Source organism: Macrobrachium rosenbergii, chromosome 51, assembly GCF_040412425.1.
Source record: "Macrobrachium rosenbergii isolate ZJJX-2024 chromosome 51, ASM4041242v1, whole genome shotgun sequence".
In the NCBI taxonomy this organism is placed as follows: domain Eukaryota; kingdom Metazoa; phylum Arthropoda; class Malacostraca; order Decapoda; family Palaemonidae; genus Macrobrachium; species Macrobrachium rosenbergii.
The window spans coordinates 30,705,445-30,721,434 of record NC_089791.1 but is presented as its reverse complement, the minus strand read 5'-3'; the positions used below and the strand labels follow the sequence as shown (position 1 = coordinate 30,721,434).

General features: G+C 40.3%; 1 protein-coding gene and 1 long non-coding RNA gene across 2 annotated transcripts; both read left to right on the top strand.

The window, feature by feature from the left end:
- The first annotated feature begins 553 nt into the window (after positions 1-553).
- On the top strand, positions 554-5,111 carry LOC136833261 (uncharacterized). Its single transcript, XR_010851395.1, has 3 exons — positions 554-709; positions 1,303-1,399; positions 4,608-5,111. It is a non-coding gene; the product is annotated as an uncharacterized lncRNA (long non-coding RNA).
- A 5,103-nt stretch (positions 5,112-10,214) lies between these two features.
- Positions 10,215-14,800, top strand: LOC136833259 (uncharacterized). The gene is made up of 2 exons (XM_067095171.1): positions 10,215-10,668; positions 13,450-14,800. Exons 1-2 carry the CDS (start codon positions 10,255-10,257, stop codon positions 14,260-14,262), a joined length of 1,227 nt encoding a protein of 408 aa, XP_066951272.1. The 5' UTR covers positions 10,215-10,254; the 3' UTR covers positions 14,263-14,800.
- The last annotated feature ends 1,190 nt before the right edge of the window (positions 14,801-15,990 follow it).

Genomic DNA, 15,990 nt, shown 5'->3' with positions numbered 1-15,990 from the left:
CGAAGGCGACGTCTGCAGACGGCCTACGTGCCATCTTCTGAATCAAGGTTACCTAGTTCTGCACCTATTTTCTCCTAAAGTCACTCTGGCGTTGCTTAAACGAATTGGTGACCCAATAGGTTCGCGCCATGAAAATCCGCTGCTCAGTACTGTCGAATATGAAATAGATTTTAGGCCAAAGGCCAAGCGCTGGGACTTACGAGATCATTCAGGGCTGAAACGGAAATAGAGACTAAAAAAGTTTGAAAGCTGTAACTGGAGGTAAACCTCGCAGTTGCACCATGAATCAACCGTTAGGGGAGAGTGGAAAGTATGTTGAAAGATATGAACAGATAGTGACGTGTGTGCAAGTGCCACAAACGCACATACATACACACACACGCTAATAGTAATATAATACTAATAATAATAATAAGCACATTTTATTTTATTTTCACCATTCTTTCCTTCGGCGCATCTGAGCGGTACTACCAGCGCCCCCTGTCTGTTGCTTGGGTCCTGGTCCCTGCGAAAAGTACCGGCAATAATAATCCGTGGGTCCTCTTCTGAAGTTCCTCTAACTCCGTCATCCCCGACTAGCGAATATTCGCGGTGGCTTCGCGAGTGCTAGTCGCACTGAATAGTCATTTCGCGTGGTGTGTTTAGCGAGCTGTTTGATGTAGTGTTTTACATTGAGTGTTTTGGCCGACCGTGCTTTCGTAGGTGGCTGGTAAGTGTACATTTTTTTTTTTTTTTTTTTTTAGTTTTGTTACCTGTTGGTAATATTTTCGTTTTTCCTCCTTTCTGTGATGGTGATTCTTGAATTGGCTAAATTCTAGTGTTTAGGTTTTGTAGACAACCGCTGGTGTATTTTGTAAATATATATACGTAAGTGTTCCGTAACTTTTTGGATTAGGTTTTTTTGTAGTGTCAATTAGGACCCAACTCGAGCTTTTTTAAGTAAGGTATGGTTTCAGTTTTCACGTGGAATGTGATTTTTAATCTCTCAGGAGAATTATGTATGGTTTCCTAGTGTGTTTGAACCACCCTCTGGTTTTTAAAATGCTGCATAGGCCTAAGCATGATTGAAATTTTCACGTGCAAATTTTGCGATTAGTTTAATGGTACTTATTGTTCCGTTTGAAGGTAATTTTTAATCTTAGAACTACGTTCTTTAGTTAAAACCTCGATGCTTTGTAAGCTGTATAGTCATAGGCATTATTGAGTTTTCACGTGTTCAATTTGCAACAGATTTTGATAATTTGTTAAACGTTAAAATGGTTTTGAATCTCGCAAGAAAACTAATTTGAGAATCTTCGGCAGGTTGAACCTTGATAATAGGCGTTCCAGCACTCATTATGGATTCACCTTGCCAGCCGTAGTCACCGAGAAACTTCAAATTCGCAGCAGATGGTGTGACGTAAGTTTGCTATATTTTGATGCGCGTTCGAGCCATAGGTCTAGGTCAGTTAATGTAAAGGGAGTTTAGTTCGTGTGTAATTTATTTACATATATTACCATTTTTAAGGGGTCTTGTTTTAGTTTTGAGGCTTTTTAAGCTATTTACTTTAGAATCTAAGGATTCGTGGTTTTATCCCATGCAAGTTAACCATAGTTTGGATAAGCATTTGCGAGTTTTCAGATGGAGTCTTTAAGTCTCATAGGTGTAGGGAGATATAACTTATACCCTTTTGATTTTAGCGATTAAATTTAATGACTTGAGTCAGGTTTTAATTTTATACCACAGATAAAATGTTTTCGTGGTTTTTGCTGGTTTCAATATATTTGATTTGAATATTTCCAACTAGGCGAATTCCTTTAGTCACGGGAGGCTTGTGTTCGTATACCCTTAAATTCATATATTTTCGTACTAAGACCATAATAGTGTTTAAAAGCTTTTGTCTTTAAAATTAGCAGGAAATATTAACTTCTGTGCTGAAGCTACTGAACTCAGGGGAAAAAAACTGTGTTGACTTTGGTATGGAAAACTGTAATTTGCCAACATAACTTTCTGTAAAACTGCAATTAGTGTAACCCGTATTAATGACTTCAGTTTCGATCGGAGAACTGTTCATAGGTGTTAGGAGAATTAATAGCAGTTGATGTGTTGAGTTAGGCCTATTTTAACAAGTACTTACTTAACCTTGGTGTCGCAAAGCAGCTCTTCGAGATTTAATTTATAGTTCATTATAATATGAAAATAGTACAGTATCATACTTGGTGTATTTTGCGTGTGTAACCTCAGTTGAAGAATACTTTTACTAGCAAATTTGTAAGTGAATTTTGGAAAATTATTTTAAAACTTTTGAAATATTTAAAGGGGGGGCCAACACTTAGTCCAGCTCAGCTGGTTTAAAGTTTTCACTTATGGTGTAACTTTTTTTGTTTTATTATAGAGCTGTCTTGAAAGTTAGATTAATTTAAGGGTTGTAAAGTAGAACTGATACTGTGCTATGTAGCTGTTCATTTATATTTGTTTTCAAACGACACTCCCCGAAGTCCACCTTTGCCGAGGTGGCTGTGCTGCCTCAGGCAAAGTTGGACTTTTAAGTTGTACATGGCGGACTTTGTCTGCCATGTACAACAGGGAGTGTCAAACCTAAACTGTTTTCTACAGTGTGGAACCTCCACATGTTTCTTCTGTCGCTTCTCGTCGTTTGAGGTTTTCCTCAATCAGGAGTGCGGTTTAGTTTTAGACTAAGCGCTCCGATAGTTTCTTATAGGTGAACCACTGATGTCTCAGACATCCCCATCCCCCCACCCCCCGCCAAATCTCCTGACTGTTGACATGTTTCAATTTCTCGAAGGTAACTCACGGATTGTGGATGCCTTTCCTTCAATCTTGACCTGTTATAATCTTAATCTCTTCTCTCTCTCTCTCTCTCTCTCTCTCTCTCTCTCTCTCTCTCTCTCTCTCTCTCTCTCTCTCTCTCTCTCTCAGGAATGACATTAAATATTGTAAATATTTTTGGACTTCATATTTAAATCATTGTAAGGCATGGCTTTCTTTTTAATTTGAGGGGGTCGGTTTATTTTTTACGCTTTGCAAAGGTTCATCACGATTTCAGGTACAGAGGTTCTTAAATTTTAACGATTGACCCAGAGCCACTTGACTCAAAATAGCAATTGCCCTCACCATTACCCTTGGGGTAAACGCAGTTTAGGTAACACATGAGAAAAGCTTTGTTACAGGATTAATTTAAGTTTTTCATAAGTTGCTAGCAGTTTCTTTAAAGATTGCCCTTAATTATTAGAAGTTTCTCATACTTTAAAAGAATCACAAGTCTATATCGCTGCTTCACCCTCCAGACACCCCTCTTTTGACAAAGCGCTCTCCACGGACCAAAGTTATAGGCATTTGAAAGTCAAGAAACTTAGCTGCGCACAATAGACTTAGTATTAAGAAACTTTTGGCATGCTTCAATTTCTATGGATTTCTCGGGCGTTTATGGTAGGTCAGTTATGGTCTGGGAACTCCAGACTGATCACATTCCAGTGCAATTCTCGGATCTTGCAGCCCAACCACTCCAACTCTTAATTGCTGAATGGTTTTAAGTGCCCTAGTGCTTGGCTTCATAGCTCAAGTTTTGATAGGTCAAATATGTACCACTTTTGACACTGTAATTCGACGTACAGTGTGCGAATTAGAATATTCAAAAATTACTGAACTTATTACAAACTTTGTACACAGTGACGTAGAATGTTATATTGAAGCACAGTCACTATAGTTTCACGTATTTCATGTACTGTACACCGTTGTTCATTTTCCCTTGCCAAACTTGAGTACATGTGAAAGTTCTCACTTTGTCTATACGTAAGTTAGTGTCAATCTTTAATATGCTGAAATGCTTCCTGGAATATTTTCTTGGTGTTTCCATCAACGTTTCGGTAATTCTGATTAAGATCTCCACATGGAGATAGTTCATTAATGAAATTTTTGAAACTGAACCGTACAGAGACTGGTGTACATGCAGTACAGGTGATTCCACTTGAGAAATTTACCAAAATAGTGTGAGAAATATGCAGTATTTTGTTTTTCCACAGGGTTACTATGTTTAGTACCATCCCTTCAGGGATTAATGTAAAAAAACTAAATTTCTCATTCAGTAAGTTTCTAAAGTTATCCAACTTGTACTACATCATATAAGTCTTTTTCTGTATAGTTAGTCATAGAATTTCTTTAAACTAAATCTCCATGCAGAGCTGTAACTTGTAATTACCCAAGTTTCTTTTTAAGTGGGTCATACCATTTATTTTGCAGGGGTTTTTAAACTAGGTTGGCATCTTGCAGTCCAGTCTATGAAATTGCAGTGCACTTTGTCCATATTTTCCAGTATCACTTGGAGTTCCACCACATGCTGTCTGCACGAGAGGATACTGACAGTACTGGAAATGTTTATGGTCCTGACAGTCCCGAAGTCTTGTCTTGAAGCTGTCATACTGATCATAAATGCCCTGCAGTAGTCTTTCACATATGGTTATATTAACTAGTATGGCTTGCTTTTCGAGTACTTGGCTTTTATTTTCCCTGTATGTGAGCTCATTTTTAGTATTGGCCTTGAATATTCATAATTGAGGCGATTTTGCTCGTTTGAATATTTACTTGTCAATGGTTTCCTCAATTGTAGGAAGAGGGCAGAGGCTGTTGAATGGATGGAACTACAAGGGAATTTGGCTACCGTCCATTCCAGTCATTGAAGCAGCAGTCTGGGCCCGGCAAATCCCAGCATGCATGGGACCTGTCTAAGAGTGGAGAGTCCTGAGAACCTCATGAGGATTTTTAATGTGGCTACGATTGGCTATCTACTAAAAATCGTCGGAGACCTAATCCATTGCTTGTAAGCTGATCCAGTGATGTCATGTCTGAAGGGGCAATGGGAACACTGAAACGTACTTGAGACTTGACCCCAAGCCATCAGTTCATCATGCAAATCCCAGCTCCACTGCAGTGTCCCGTAGTTTCTTCAGGGAAATCAGATTCCCCTGTAGTTCCTTCAGGGAAGGCAGATTCCCTAAAGTTCTGACACTGCAAAAATACACGAGCGCAAAAAACGTTTTACAAAGTAAAATGCTATTAATTGAAATTCGGTTCTCAGGACTTAATAAATTTTGAATAAAATTTGGTTATGTCACATTTGCTTTACCTTACCTGACTTAACTTGCTGCTGATACTTCAGTATCAGATGTTTGAGAATATCAAGAATTGGGTGATTAATGTAAGGTTTAAGGTGTTCATTAATAAAGAAATGGCTTCAAAGCACTTTAGTGTCCAATAATTTAGTCTAGTTAATTCAGATAATGCAAGGTGGTTTACAAAAGTCTGCAATTGTCATTCTGGACTAAGCGTTAAGTAGCTAGAGGTTGGATACTACTTAAAACAAGGTCTATAAATGGGCTAATGCATTGTCTTGTTGCCCCAGACTTGATTCTAAAGCTGCGTCCACACGATCGAGCTTTGTTCGACGAACTTTGTCCGTGTGACGTCAGAAGCGGAGAAACGGCGAGCAAAGTCAGAAGTTTGCCCGCTTTGACGTCACACTGGACAAAGTTCGTCGAACAAAGCTCGATCGTGTGGACGCAGCATTAGAATGAAGGTGCTGTGATGCAGTTTTTAGATTTTCTGGTAACAGAAAATTTGTGACTTAAAGCTTACCTGAGGCATTAATATGTAACTTTAAAATACTAGGTACTTGAAGGTTCAATATTGCAATTTTTAAGATCTTGGTGCATGAAAGGTCTAATGAAAACACTATAGCTATTAAGGTTACCAGTCTGCAATTACCTAGTTAAGAAATCTACGCTATAAATTAAAAGCTAGCTTTTGTTTTGGGCCTCGATAGTGTGGGGTTCTGTAATGAAGTTTTCATGTAGCCAATTTGGGGAAGTCAGTTTAAGTAGTTGTAAGACAACTGGAAAGTTAATTACCAGCTTCTTGAGTAATGTGAGCAGGTGGGTGCACAGGTGGGCTAGGTCTTTATCAGTTGCATAATGTAAAGTATTTACCATACTTTAGATAAATTTTTGTGGATTTATAATTAGCTGACAGCTGTCAGTCCTGTTGACTTAAGCTGCAATTAAGAACTGATTAACCTTCATTGGTTGGTAACCTTGATTAGTGTGTGTGGAAGGATGTTTTGAAGTCATGGTCTTTCATATTTGAAATTGCTCTGGACCAAAAGGTTTTATTGAAATGACTGACAACTGAACACTGCAAGCAAGTAATGTCTGATTGAAAGTAGTAGAGCTTCTGGTAAGCGTTCTGGATATTAAGCTTAAATTAAATTTTCCTCTGTAATGGAGCTTCGATAAATCCAGCGGCATCCTATTGCAGATCCAGTATGATACTGAGAATTGATACATGTCCATTGTTGGACAGGTATCTAGTAGTGAAAGGCGAGGCTGTCATTGACATGATTACAAGGTTGCCATTGACAGGACTGCAAGGTTGCTAATGTCTTTTAACTGCAAGGTTGCTAGTGCCTTTTAACTGCAAGGTTGGCAGTGCCCTTTAACTGCAAGGTTGGCAGTGCCCTTTAACTGCAAGGTTGGCAGTGCCCTTTAACTGCAAGGTTGGCAGTGCCCTTTAACTGCAAGGTTGGCAGTGCCCTTTAACTGCAAGGTTGGCAGTGCCTTTTAACTGCAAGGTTGGCAGTGCCTTTTAACTGCAAGGTTGGCAGTGCCTTTTAACTGCAAGGTTGCTAATGAAGCTAAGGAAAAAAACCTTGGTAAGCCCCAAATAATTGGACATCAGAATAAATGTTCTAAATTTTCTGAAGGAAAGTATTTGTGCTCAAGGTATCAAATATACAAGAATTTATCCTTGCTATACAATGAAACTGGGCTAAGCATTAGTAATTATTCTTTACCAAAAAAAAAAAAAGTCACACGAACGTAAAAGAACTGACAACTTTGTTATTAAAGTGACTTTTTCTTAAGCCTCATGAGAACTGGCCTACGTAAGGACAAAGGTAAACTAGCTATATGCCAAAAGGAGAAAAATGTCACTCTTCCTTAGATAACCAAGAGTTAGCCATATCACAAACAAAGGCTCCTGTGTAGGGATCGAAATTGAAAGTGAAATGGGGAGGTACTGAGGATAAGTCCCTTACACCAAGATGGGAGAAAGGACTCTGTGTTCCCCTAAGTAACCAGAATTTTTTTTTATATTTGATCTATGCTAGGTCTAGAATATTATAGTTGAGGAGAATTATGTAACTGGGGAGGTTTAGTCTTCAGCAACTTGAAAGGCCTATTTGAAAACTTCAGAGTTTGAAGTTGCCATTGCTGGACTAGTCAAGTTTTACTGGTGGGTCGTTTATAGTCTGTGAATGCTTGTTTTTTTTTTACCACGAATGTGTGTACATTGTGCCCCTGGAGACGTAAGCAGTGAATTATGTTCCTGGGGGTTGGTTGACTGTGGTGTAATGGCCCCAGTGGTAGTGGAGAGCGTGGGGATGAAAGCTTGTCCGTAATGAACTTATTAAAACTTGGAGCTGAATGCCGTTAGGAGCCGCCCGCTCCAAGAGAGTAGATCAAGGAAAGGCCTTGATAGCGAGAGAGTGCAGGCAAGATATAGGCGATTGGTGCAGGTGTGCCAGTGTACCGAAATTCGAAAGGCTGGCGATGAGCCCTCACTTTAGGTGTATAAAGCACACAATGTTTTTCTTAAGTTTCTACACAGGAGGTTCATTAAGGATTCAGCAGTGACGTATGAATGGTAAAATTGACTCGTGGTGTTTTATCTCTTTATCGCTCCTGTTAGGGAAAACGAAGTGTTTTTGAAAGGTAGCCATAACTGTTGCTTGTCAAGTTTCAACTGGAGTGTATAAATGCCTGAAGATGGAATTTCTTATAAAACGAAAGAACTATTGTTTTTTTCTAATATCACTAGTGTGTGTGTGTGTTTTGTTCTCATGTCAAACATCAGAGTACAGCTGGCCGGTCTTTGGAGCTCTATAATCAGTCTTTAGGCCGAACCCATCGGTTACATCCAGAAGTCACTTGGTCTAGACATATCCCCTGTGTTCCGAAATTCAAGATGGACCTCAAATCATCCGAGACAGTTCCAGGGGGAATTAATCGAACTGTACAAAACCTTCCAACGCCTTGGGGAGAGGGTGGCCGGTAATAAAGTCATAGGGGAAAAAGTCACAGTTTTGGCTATGAAAAAAAAGTCACATTAATTTATGATGGCCGGTAATGAAGTCACAGGGGAAAAATTCACAATATTTCTTGGTGGTCATCATTATATTTTTTATATTTACAATGTTTTGTTTATGTTTATACGGAGTTCCCCAGCGGGCTTGTACTAAACACGCCGCAAAGGTGGATACATAAGTTAAAACCTTTGGGGGTCGCAACCCAGGAAAGATTATTGTGACTTTCCTGTGACTTTTTTTTACCTGGATTCGAGGAAAGTGAAGTTTCCTGAATTCACAAATAAAAGGTTGAACGATCACTGCTACGAAGAACTGGCTGGCGAGATTAGGCTGACGTTTTTCAGAATATCTCGTAAAGGTATATACTTCCATGCTAATAGTTAGTTTAGAATTAGATTATGGTTATAGTTCGTCCTGTATGTCTAACGTGTTTACTTTACGATGGGTTTTATACGTCTAGATCGGTGCACTGTAGGCATTACTTAAGGTTCTTTGCAGCGTCCCTTCGGTTCCTAGCTGTAACCCCTTCCATTCATTTTACTGTACTTCCGTTCATACTCTTTCTTCCATCTTACTTTCCTTAACTCCTTCCTAACAGTTGTTTCAACATTATTTTCAGCGGAGAATGAATTCACAGGTCCCAACGCTTGGCCTTTGGCTTAAATTTTATATCCCAATTCCAATTTATATACGCCTAGATTTGCGTTTGAGAGAGAGAGAGAGAGAGAGAGAGAGAGAGAGAGAGAGAGAGAGAGAGAGAGAGAGAGAGAGAGGTAGTATTTGTAAGGGGGTTGGCGCGCTGCTTATCAGCATTCTGTAGTGTTGTGAAACCACCATCTGACAGGTTTACAGATAGGCCTACTCAGCCTCTTACCTGTGGGATTAGGCCTAGAAATAAACAAAGGAAGGTATCATAGATGATCTTTTAAGATTCTTCCTTCTCATGTCACAGACAAACATCACGCGATCCTAGTAAAATAAAAACAGTATTTTAATCCACTTGAAGAGGTCGAGTTAGTATCATCTATTGCTGCTTATTCCAAATGTCCAGCTTTCCTTCCTCGTTGAAATATTCCAAGACTTCAGCAATTGCTTGCTTATATAACCAGGAGGTCACTCACACGCATGTTTGATTGACAACACGGCGGTTGTGAGCGTGTTTGAGACATTTGACAGGGTTATTTTAACTTCAAACATGTTTGACCAACATGTTGGTGGTCGGTTGCCTGATCGAGCATAGTGGGCGGGGCTAAGCTTGTGTGCAAACGCCCGCGTATCAGACTCAACCTGTCAATCGTATTTAAATTTCCTGTTTTGTTGACATGGTTATTATAAGGACTCTCACGACGGTTAGGGAAAAGGAAAGAGAAATTCTGCTGGATTTTATCAGCGCTTTGTGGAAGGGAAAACCCAGAGAGCACTAAAAAAAAAGTTTTTTGGGGGAATAGGGCATATGTGTTCGTTTAGACACTACAGAGCAAGGCGCACGCATCAGGATCATCAGTAATATCTATACTGTCAGTATTACTGATGGTATGCACTCCGTTACTGACGTACTGTCAGTACCGAGAATTTGTACCGATGGATCTTAAATCTATCAGTCCATATGTGGACGGAGTCCAAATGAAATAACTGATCGAGTGTCCGTTGCAATACTGTCATTCCCATCAGTATTAACGTATTTTCTGAAACACAAACTGTCAATCAAAAATAAAATACAAGAAGATAAATACATTGCAAAGCAATTTTGGGAAAGAGCTAAAGAAGTAATTGAGTCTTGAAGAAGTGGCGCATGCGCTGTTGGCGTTCACGAGCCGTCCTCGTGTGTCTTCAACGAACCCACTTTCTTGAAGGATTTAGAAATAAATTGAAAAGCCGAGCTCTCACGATCATTCGGAATGTCAGCGTTTCCGCGAATGTCATTCCGATTTATGAACGTCAGTCACGAAAACCGTGAATGGTGGATTTCAAAATAATTTGATGAAATCCGTCATTAGCGCGCCATCATGCTTGTGGGCGGAGCTTAGGGAATGAGTGGAAAGACTGACGGTCGTCCGTTCAAGAGTCTTGAATGTCAGTCGCGTCAGTCAGTGTTCTCACGTTCCCCGCGGAGTGAATGCGCACAGTATATACCTTCAGTGCCCAAATGTCGACGCCCCCGGAGAACAGCGGCAGCAGCAAGGCGCTGCTGCAGCGCTTCATCGACGCGTACAAAGATCTGCCTGAACTCTGGGACTCGCAGAATCCGAATTACGTGAGGAAAGACAAGAGAAACGCAGGTTACGAGAAACTCCTGGACATTCTCCGGCTCATGAAGAACGACGCCACAGTCGACGACGTGAAGAGGAAACTGAACACTCTGAGGAGCAACTTCAGGAGGGAACTGAAGAAGGTTCACGACTCGAAGAGGAGTGGCGTCACTACTGAAGAAGTGTACGAGCCTTCGTCGTGGGTTTTTTACGAACTGCTCTTTCTGAAGGACTTGGAGAAGCCGACGAAGAACCGGGGCTCGGTGGAGGCTGCGCCAGAGGTGGGTAGGACTAGTCCCTGTAACTCATTAAATACGTATACTCCAACCCCTTTCGTTCCTTTTACTGTACCTCCTTTTCATATTCTCTTTCTTCCATTTGACTTTCCTTAACCTTCTCCTAACAATTGACTCATAGTGCAACCTGCTTTGAGGTTTTCCTTCTGTTACACCTTTCAAACCTTTATACTGTCAACTTCCGTTTCAGCGCTGAATGACCACATAGGTCCCAGTGCTTGGTCTTTGGCCTAAATTCTATATTCAATTCAATTCATCCTAAGTGCAAGGTCCTGCAGAGTTTATTTAAAGGGGCATTGACTAATTCATTAGTTATTTTCATGGAGAAATATTTTCTGTGTCAGTTTATTTAATATCTTCATTTATTTTTAATGATTGATAGTCGTGTATATTAATATTGTTAATATACATTCGAAAATTATTATAATAGGACATTTCATTTCAGTTGATCTTATGTCATTCACCAGCAATGTATATATATGGCACTCACTTTCTCACCTGTTGCTCATTCCTATAATTCACATAATTATAGGAATGACATTCCACAATGATCCTGTGTTGTCAGGAATGACAGTCTTCAAAACTTAAGAATTATAGGAATGGCATTCCACAATGATCCGGCATTGTCAGGAATGACAGTCTTCAAAACTTAAGAATTATAGGAATGACATTCCACAATGATCCTGTATTGTCACGAATGACAGTCTTCAAAACTTAAGAATTATAGGAATGACATTCCACAATGATCCTGTATTGTCACGAATGACAGTCTTCAAAACTTAAGAATTATAGGAATGACATTCCACAATGATCCGGCATTGTCAGGAATGACAGTCTTCAAAACTTAAGAATTATAGGAATGACATTCCACAATGATCCTGCATTGTCAGGAATGACAGTCTTCAAAACTTAAGAATTATAGGAATGGCATTCCACAATGATCCTGTATTGTCAGGAATGACAGTCTTCAAAACTTAAGAATTATAGGAATGACATAACACAATGATCCTGTATTGTCAGGAATGACAGTCTTCAAAACTTAAGAATTATAGGAGTGACATTCCACAATGATCCTGTATTGTCACAAATGACAGTCTTCAAAACTTAAGAATTATAGGAATGACATTCCACAATGATCCTGTATTGTCACGAATGACAGTCTTCAAAACTTAAGAATTATAGGAATGACATCACACAATGATCGTGCGTTGTCAGGAATGACAGTCTTCAAGTACTGTCCGTCTGTGAATGACATTCGAGAATGATCTTGGGAACTCGCTTAACTCTCTGACATTCAAAATCCTAAATGCATCTCTCTCTCTCTCTCTCTCTCTCTCTCTCTCTCTCTCTCTCTCTCTCTCTCTCTCTCTCTAAATCAGAAATTTATGCAAAAATGCTAAATTTGCTTGCAAGAATTAAAAGTAAATATCCATAGTGATTTTATACAGAGGTTTATTTACCAAAAGGACTCCAAGAGAATCTACTCTTGGAGCAAGAGCCTGTGCTGGCATAAAGCCAGTGTAATCATCACCATCATCAGCAACAGTATCTCTTCAATTATCATGAACAGTTGTTATTTGCAGTTGCTGCAAACAGTTTTTGCAGTTTCTTGAGCCATATTAGCTTATGAGTACAGTAGTGCACATGCCTTGTCTCACTCAGAGCCTTATCCCGTAGGGGGTTAGTGCCGTCAGTGCACCCCGTGTGGCGCACTGTAGGCATTACATAAGGTTGCAGCGTTCCTTCGGCATCTAGCTGCAACCCCTTTCGTTCCTTTTACTGTACCTCCTTTCATATTTTTTTCTTCCATCTTATTGTCCACCCTCTCCTAACACCTGATTCATAGTGCAACTGCTTTGAGGTTTTCCTCCTGTTACACCTTTCCAACCTTTTACTGTCAAATTCCGTTTCAGTGCTGAATGACCTCATAGGTCCCAGTGCTTGGTCTTTGGCCTAAATTCTATATTCAATCAATCAATCAATCTCTCAGAGCCGGTCCTAAGCCCGAATAAATGGGGAGGGTTGGAGTCAGGAAGGGCATCTGGACAGAAAACATCTGCTAGAGCTAATTATGAAATGAAACTTCCAAGATGAAACAGCTGAAGGCAGCCCATTACAAGCAGCGACCCCTGCTAGGGATTAAGCTAAGAAGAACCTCATGGATTTGCCAAAAAATTTTTGTAATAGAGAAATCCAGTATCCTGTACCATGTAGCTTTAGTACTGGCCATCATAAATTTGTAGTCCTGGGTTTTTTAGTTTTCTGTAAAAGAAAACTGTTGTGCTGGCTTTGTCTTTCCGTCCGCACTAATTCTGTCCGCCCTCAGATCTTAAAAACTACTGAGGCTAGAGGGCTGCAAGTTGGTATGTTGATCATCCACCCTCCAATCATCAAACATACCAAATTGCAGCCCTCTAACCTCAGTAGTTTTGATTTTATTTACGGTTAAAGTTAGCTATAATTGTGCTTCTGGCTATGATATAGGATAGGCCACCAATGGGTCGTGGTTAAAGTTTCATGGGCCACGGCTTATACGCTTGTTTCTCTCCTTTTCACACGACGTTATTCTTTTCTAATCAGCTTTATTTTGCAAGTTACTGGCTATTTTGTTTTGCCCTATGTAGATGTGAGCTAATAATAATAATAATAGTAATAATAATAATAATGGCCTTTTAGGCATAATTCACATGATTGTTTGCTCAATTTGAATAGTTTAATTAATAATACCATCTAGTTAATACAGTATGACATTTTTCCTCAATTTAGGGAGGAGATGAAGAAAGCTGTTCTACCAGGCCACTGGAGATACTGACCAGTCCACAGCCACTCAAGAAAATCCGTGTCCTCAGAACATCCGAACACGCGTCCGATCCACCCGCTACGAAGAGGCCGGAGAGTTCTGGCAACAGTTACGAGAATTTCGGGAGGTACGTGGCCGCGAGACTGGAGGACATCGAGAGGAAATCCCCAGAGACATGTTCCGTCGTTCGCAAGCTGATCAACGACGCCATATTTGAAGGGGAAATGGGAACGCTGCGAAGTATCTCAAGAATCGTGACGCCCAGCGATGGTCACTTCATCATGCAGATCCCAGCCCCACTGCAGTGTCCTGTAGTTGCTCCAGATAAGGTCCAGTGTCCTGTAACTGCTCCAGAGATAGTCCAGCGCCCTGTAACTGCTCCAGAGATAGTCCAGCGCCCTGTAACTGCTCCAGATTTAGTCCAGCGTCTTGTAACTGCTCCAGAGATAGTCCAGCGTCCTGTAACTGCTCCAGAGATAGTCCAGCGTCCTGTAACTGCTCCAGATTCAGTCCAGCTTCCTGTAACTGTTCTAGAGAAGGTCCAGCATCCTGTAACTGTCCTAGAGAAAGTCCAGCTTCCTGTAACTGCCCCAGAGAAAGTCCAGCGTCGAGTAACTGCCCCAGAGAAAGTCCAGTGCCTAATAACTGCCCCAGAGAAAGTCCAGCGTCTTGTAACTGCTCCAGAGAAAGCCCAGCGTCCCGTGACTGCCCCAGAGAAAGTCCAGCGTTCTGTTACTGCTCCAGGGAAGGCTCAAAGTCCTGCAGTTATACTAGAGTAGGTCGTATCCCATACTTCAAGTTCTGAGGCTATAGCCTCAATACATCAAGTTCTGAGGCTACCTAAGTGACAGTCGGAGCCAGCGAGTCTCCCTGACAACTCTCCAGTGTCTTCCTACAATCATGTACAAATAATTGGAGTTCTTGAATGAATTCCCACTTTGGTGCTCAATGGTCACGTTCCCAAATGACTCATAATATTGCTTGTGACCAGTGGCTGCTTGCTCCAGACCCCTAACTTTTGTTGCAAGTTTCAGTAATGTTTTTTTTTTTAACAAGAAGAGAGGTGTTTGAAGCTTTGGCTGTATTTTTGCTGTCAATTCTTAGATTCCGATTCATTTTTCATCATTCATCTTAACTTGCATAGTTATTCAAACAATGTCTGAAGAATAGGCATTTAGACCTTGATTTAAGCTAAACATCTCAGATTATTAGAGAGATTCATTAAACATTAAGGAATTGAAAAGGATTTCAGTCATTCTTTGGGCATGTTTATGTAAAGAAAATAAATGTATATATTTGTAAGCAAAATTTTCTCTACTTACCTTCAAACACTCAACACTGAATAATTTGTCTCAGAAACGTAGTCTGATAACCAGTCAATCAGCATATACACTAAGCTGGCCTTATGCCACCACGGGCTCTTGCCGAGGAAATGTCGGCCGAAAGCCTCGGTTCTTGGCGGGAGATGCGCGTGCGCGCGAGAGCCGCGACCGGAAAGCACAAAATGTGGTTGGTGGCCGCCGATAATCCTTCGAGCGGCGATACGGCGCCCTAACTAGTCTCATAAGTTCCCGATAGCCGTCTCGGGAGAATGCTCTCTCTCTCTCTCTCTCTCTCTCTCTCTCTCTCTCTCTCTCTCTCTCTCTCTCTCTCTCTCTCATCAAGATTCTATACAAGTATGCAAGTACGAGAGTGAAAGTGATTTTTCAAAGGATAAAAAAATACTGGTAACCGCTTCTACTTGACAAAGCAAAACATGAAAGGGAGGTCATGCGATAAACAGATTGGGAGGAGAAAATTTGGTGAATGAAAGATAGAGAGAGAGGGAGAAAAAAAAGAATGAATCTGGCTGGAACACATCCAACTGAGAGAGAAAAACTTCTAATTGAAGGTCCCCCTAGAATCGATCAACTAAGAGAGAGAGCAATTTTAAACGGTCTCCCTAGATGATGATCAACTATTTTGCGCCAAAAAGTTGATCGTGTAGGGTGCATCTTGAAGGCCACTTACAAAATTTGGCGCCAAAAAGTTGAAGAAAATATTGGTTCGTCTGAGTAACATATTGTCCAATTTAGCGAGATACAAGTCAGCCCTCTTGTTTTATTTTTCTTTTCGACGAAATGTTTTTAATAGGATTAGGAGGAAGGATGATTTGGGAGGCAGCCTTACTTTGACTAGAGAAACAGGAAGTTTGGCTTTTAAATGTTCGGTGATTACCTTGGATATGACGTATGCCTAAATTTTATATTGCTGTTGAACTTTTCATTGCTTTTATTTTATGATCTCAACCGTCATGTATAAAGTTTTATGTATAAATTTAAAAAAAAAGCTGTTTAATTTAACTCTTGAATATCATCAAACTGTAAGACTAGGCCTAAAGTGCGCAGAGAGATAAGTGGCGTTTATTTTTGATGGGATTAAAATAAACGCCATTTGGCTCTCTTCGCGCTATAGGCCTAATCTTACAGTTTGATGATGATATTCAAGAGTTAAATTAATCAGATTTT

Bases quoted from the DNA above. Each gene is read 5' to 3' on its own strand.
- LOC136833259 (XM_067095171.1), top strand. From the start codon at position 10,255: ATGCGCACAGTATATACCTTCAGTGCCCAAATGTCGACGCCCCCGGAG. The intron at 10,669-13,449 runs GTGGGTAGGACT...TCCTCAATTTAG, and splicing joins CGGTGGAGGCTGCGCCAGAG to GGAGGAGATGAAGAAAGCTG.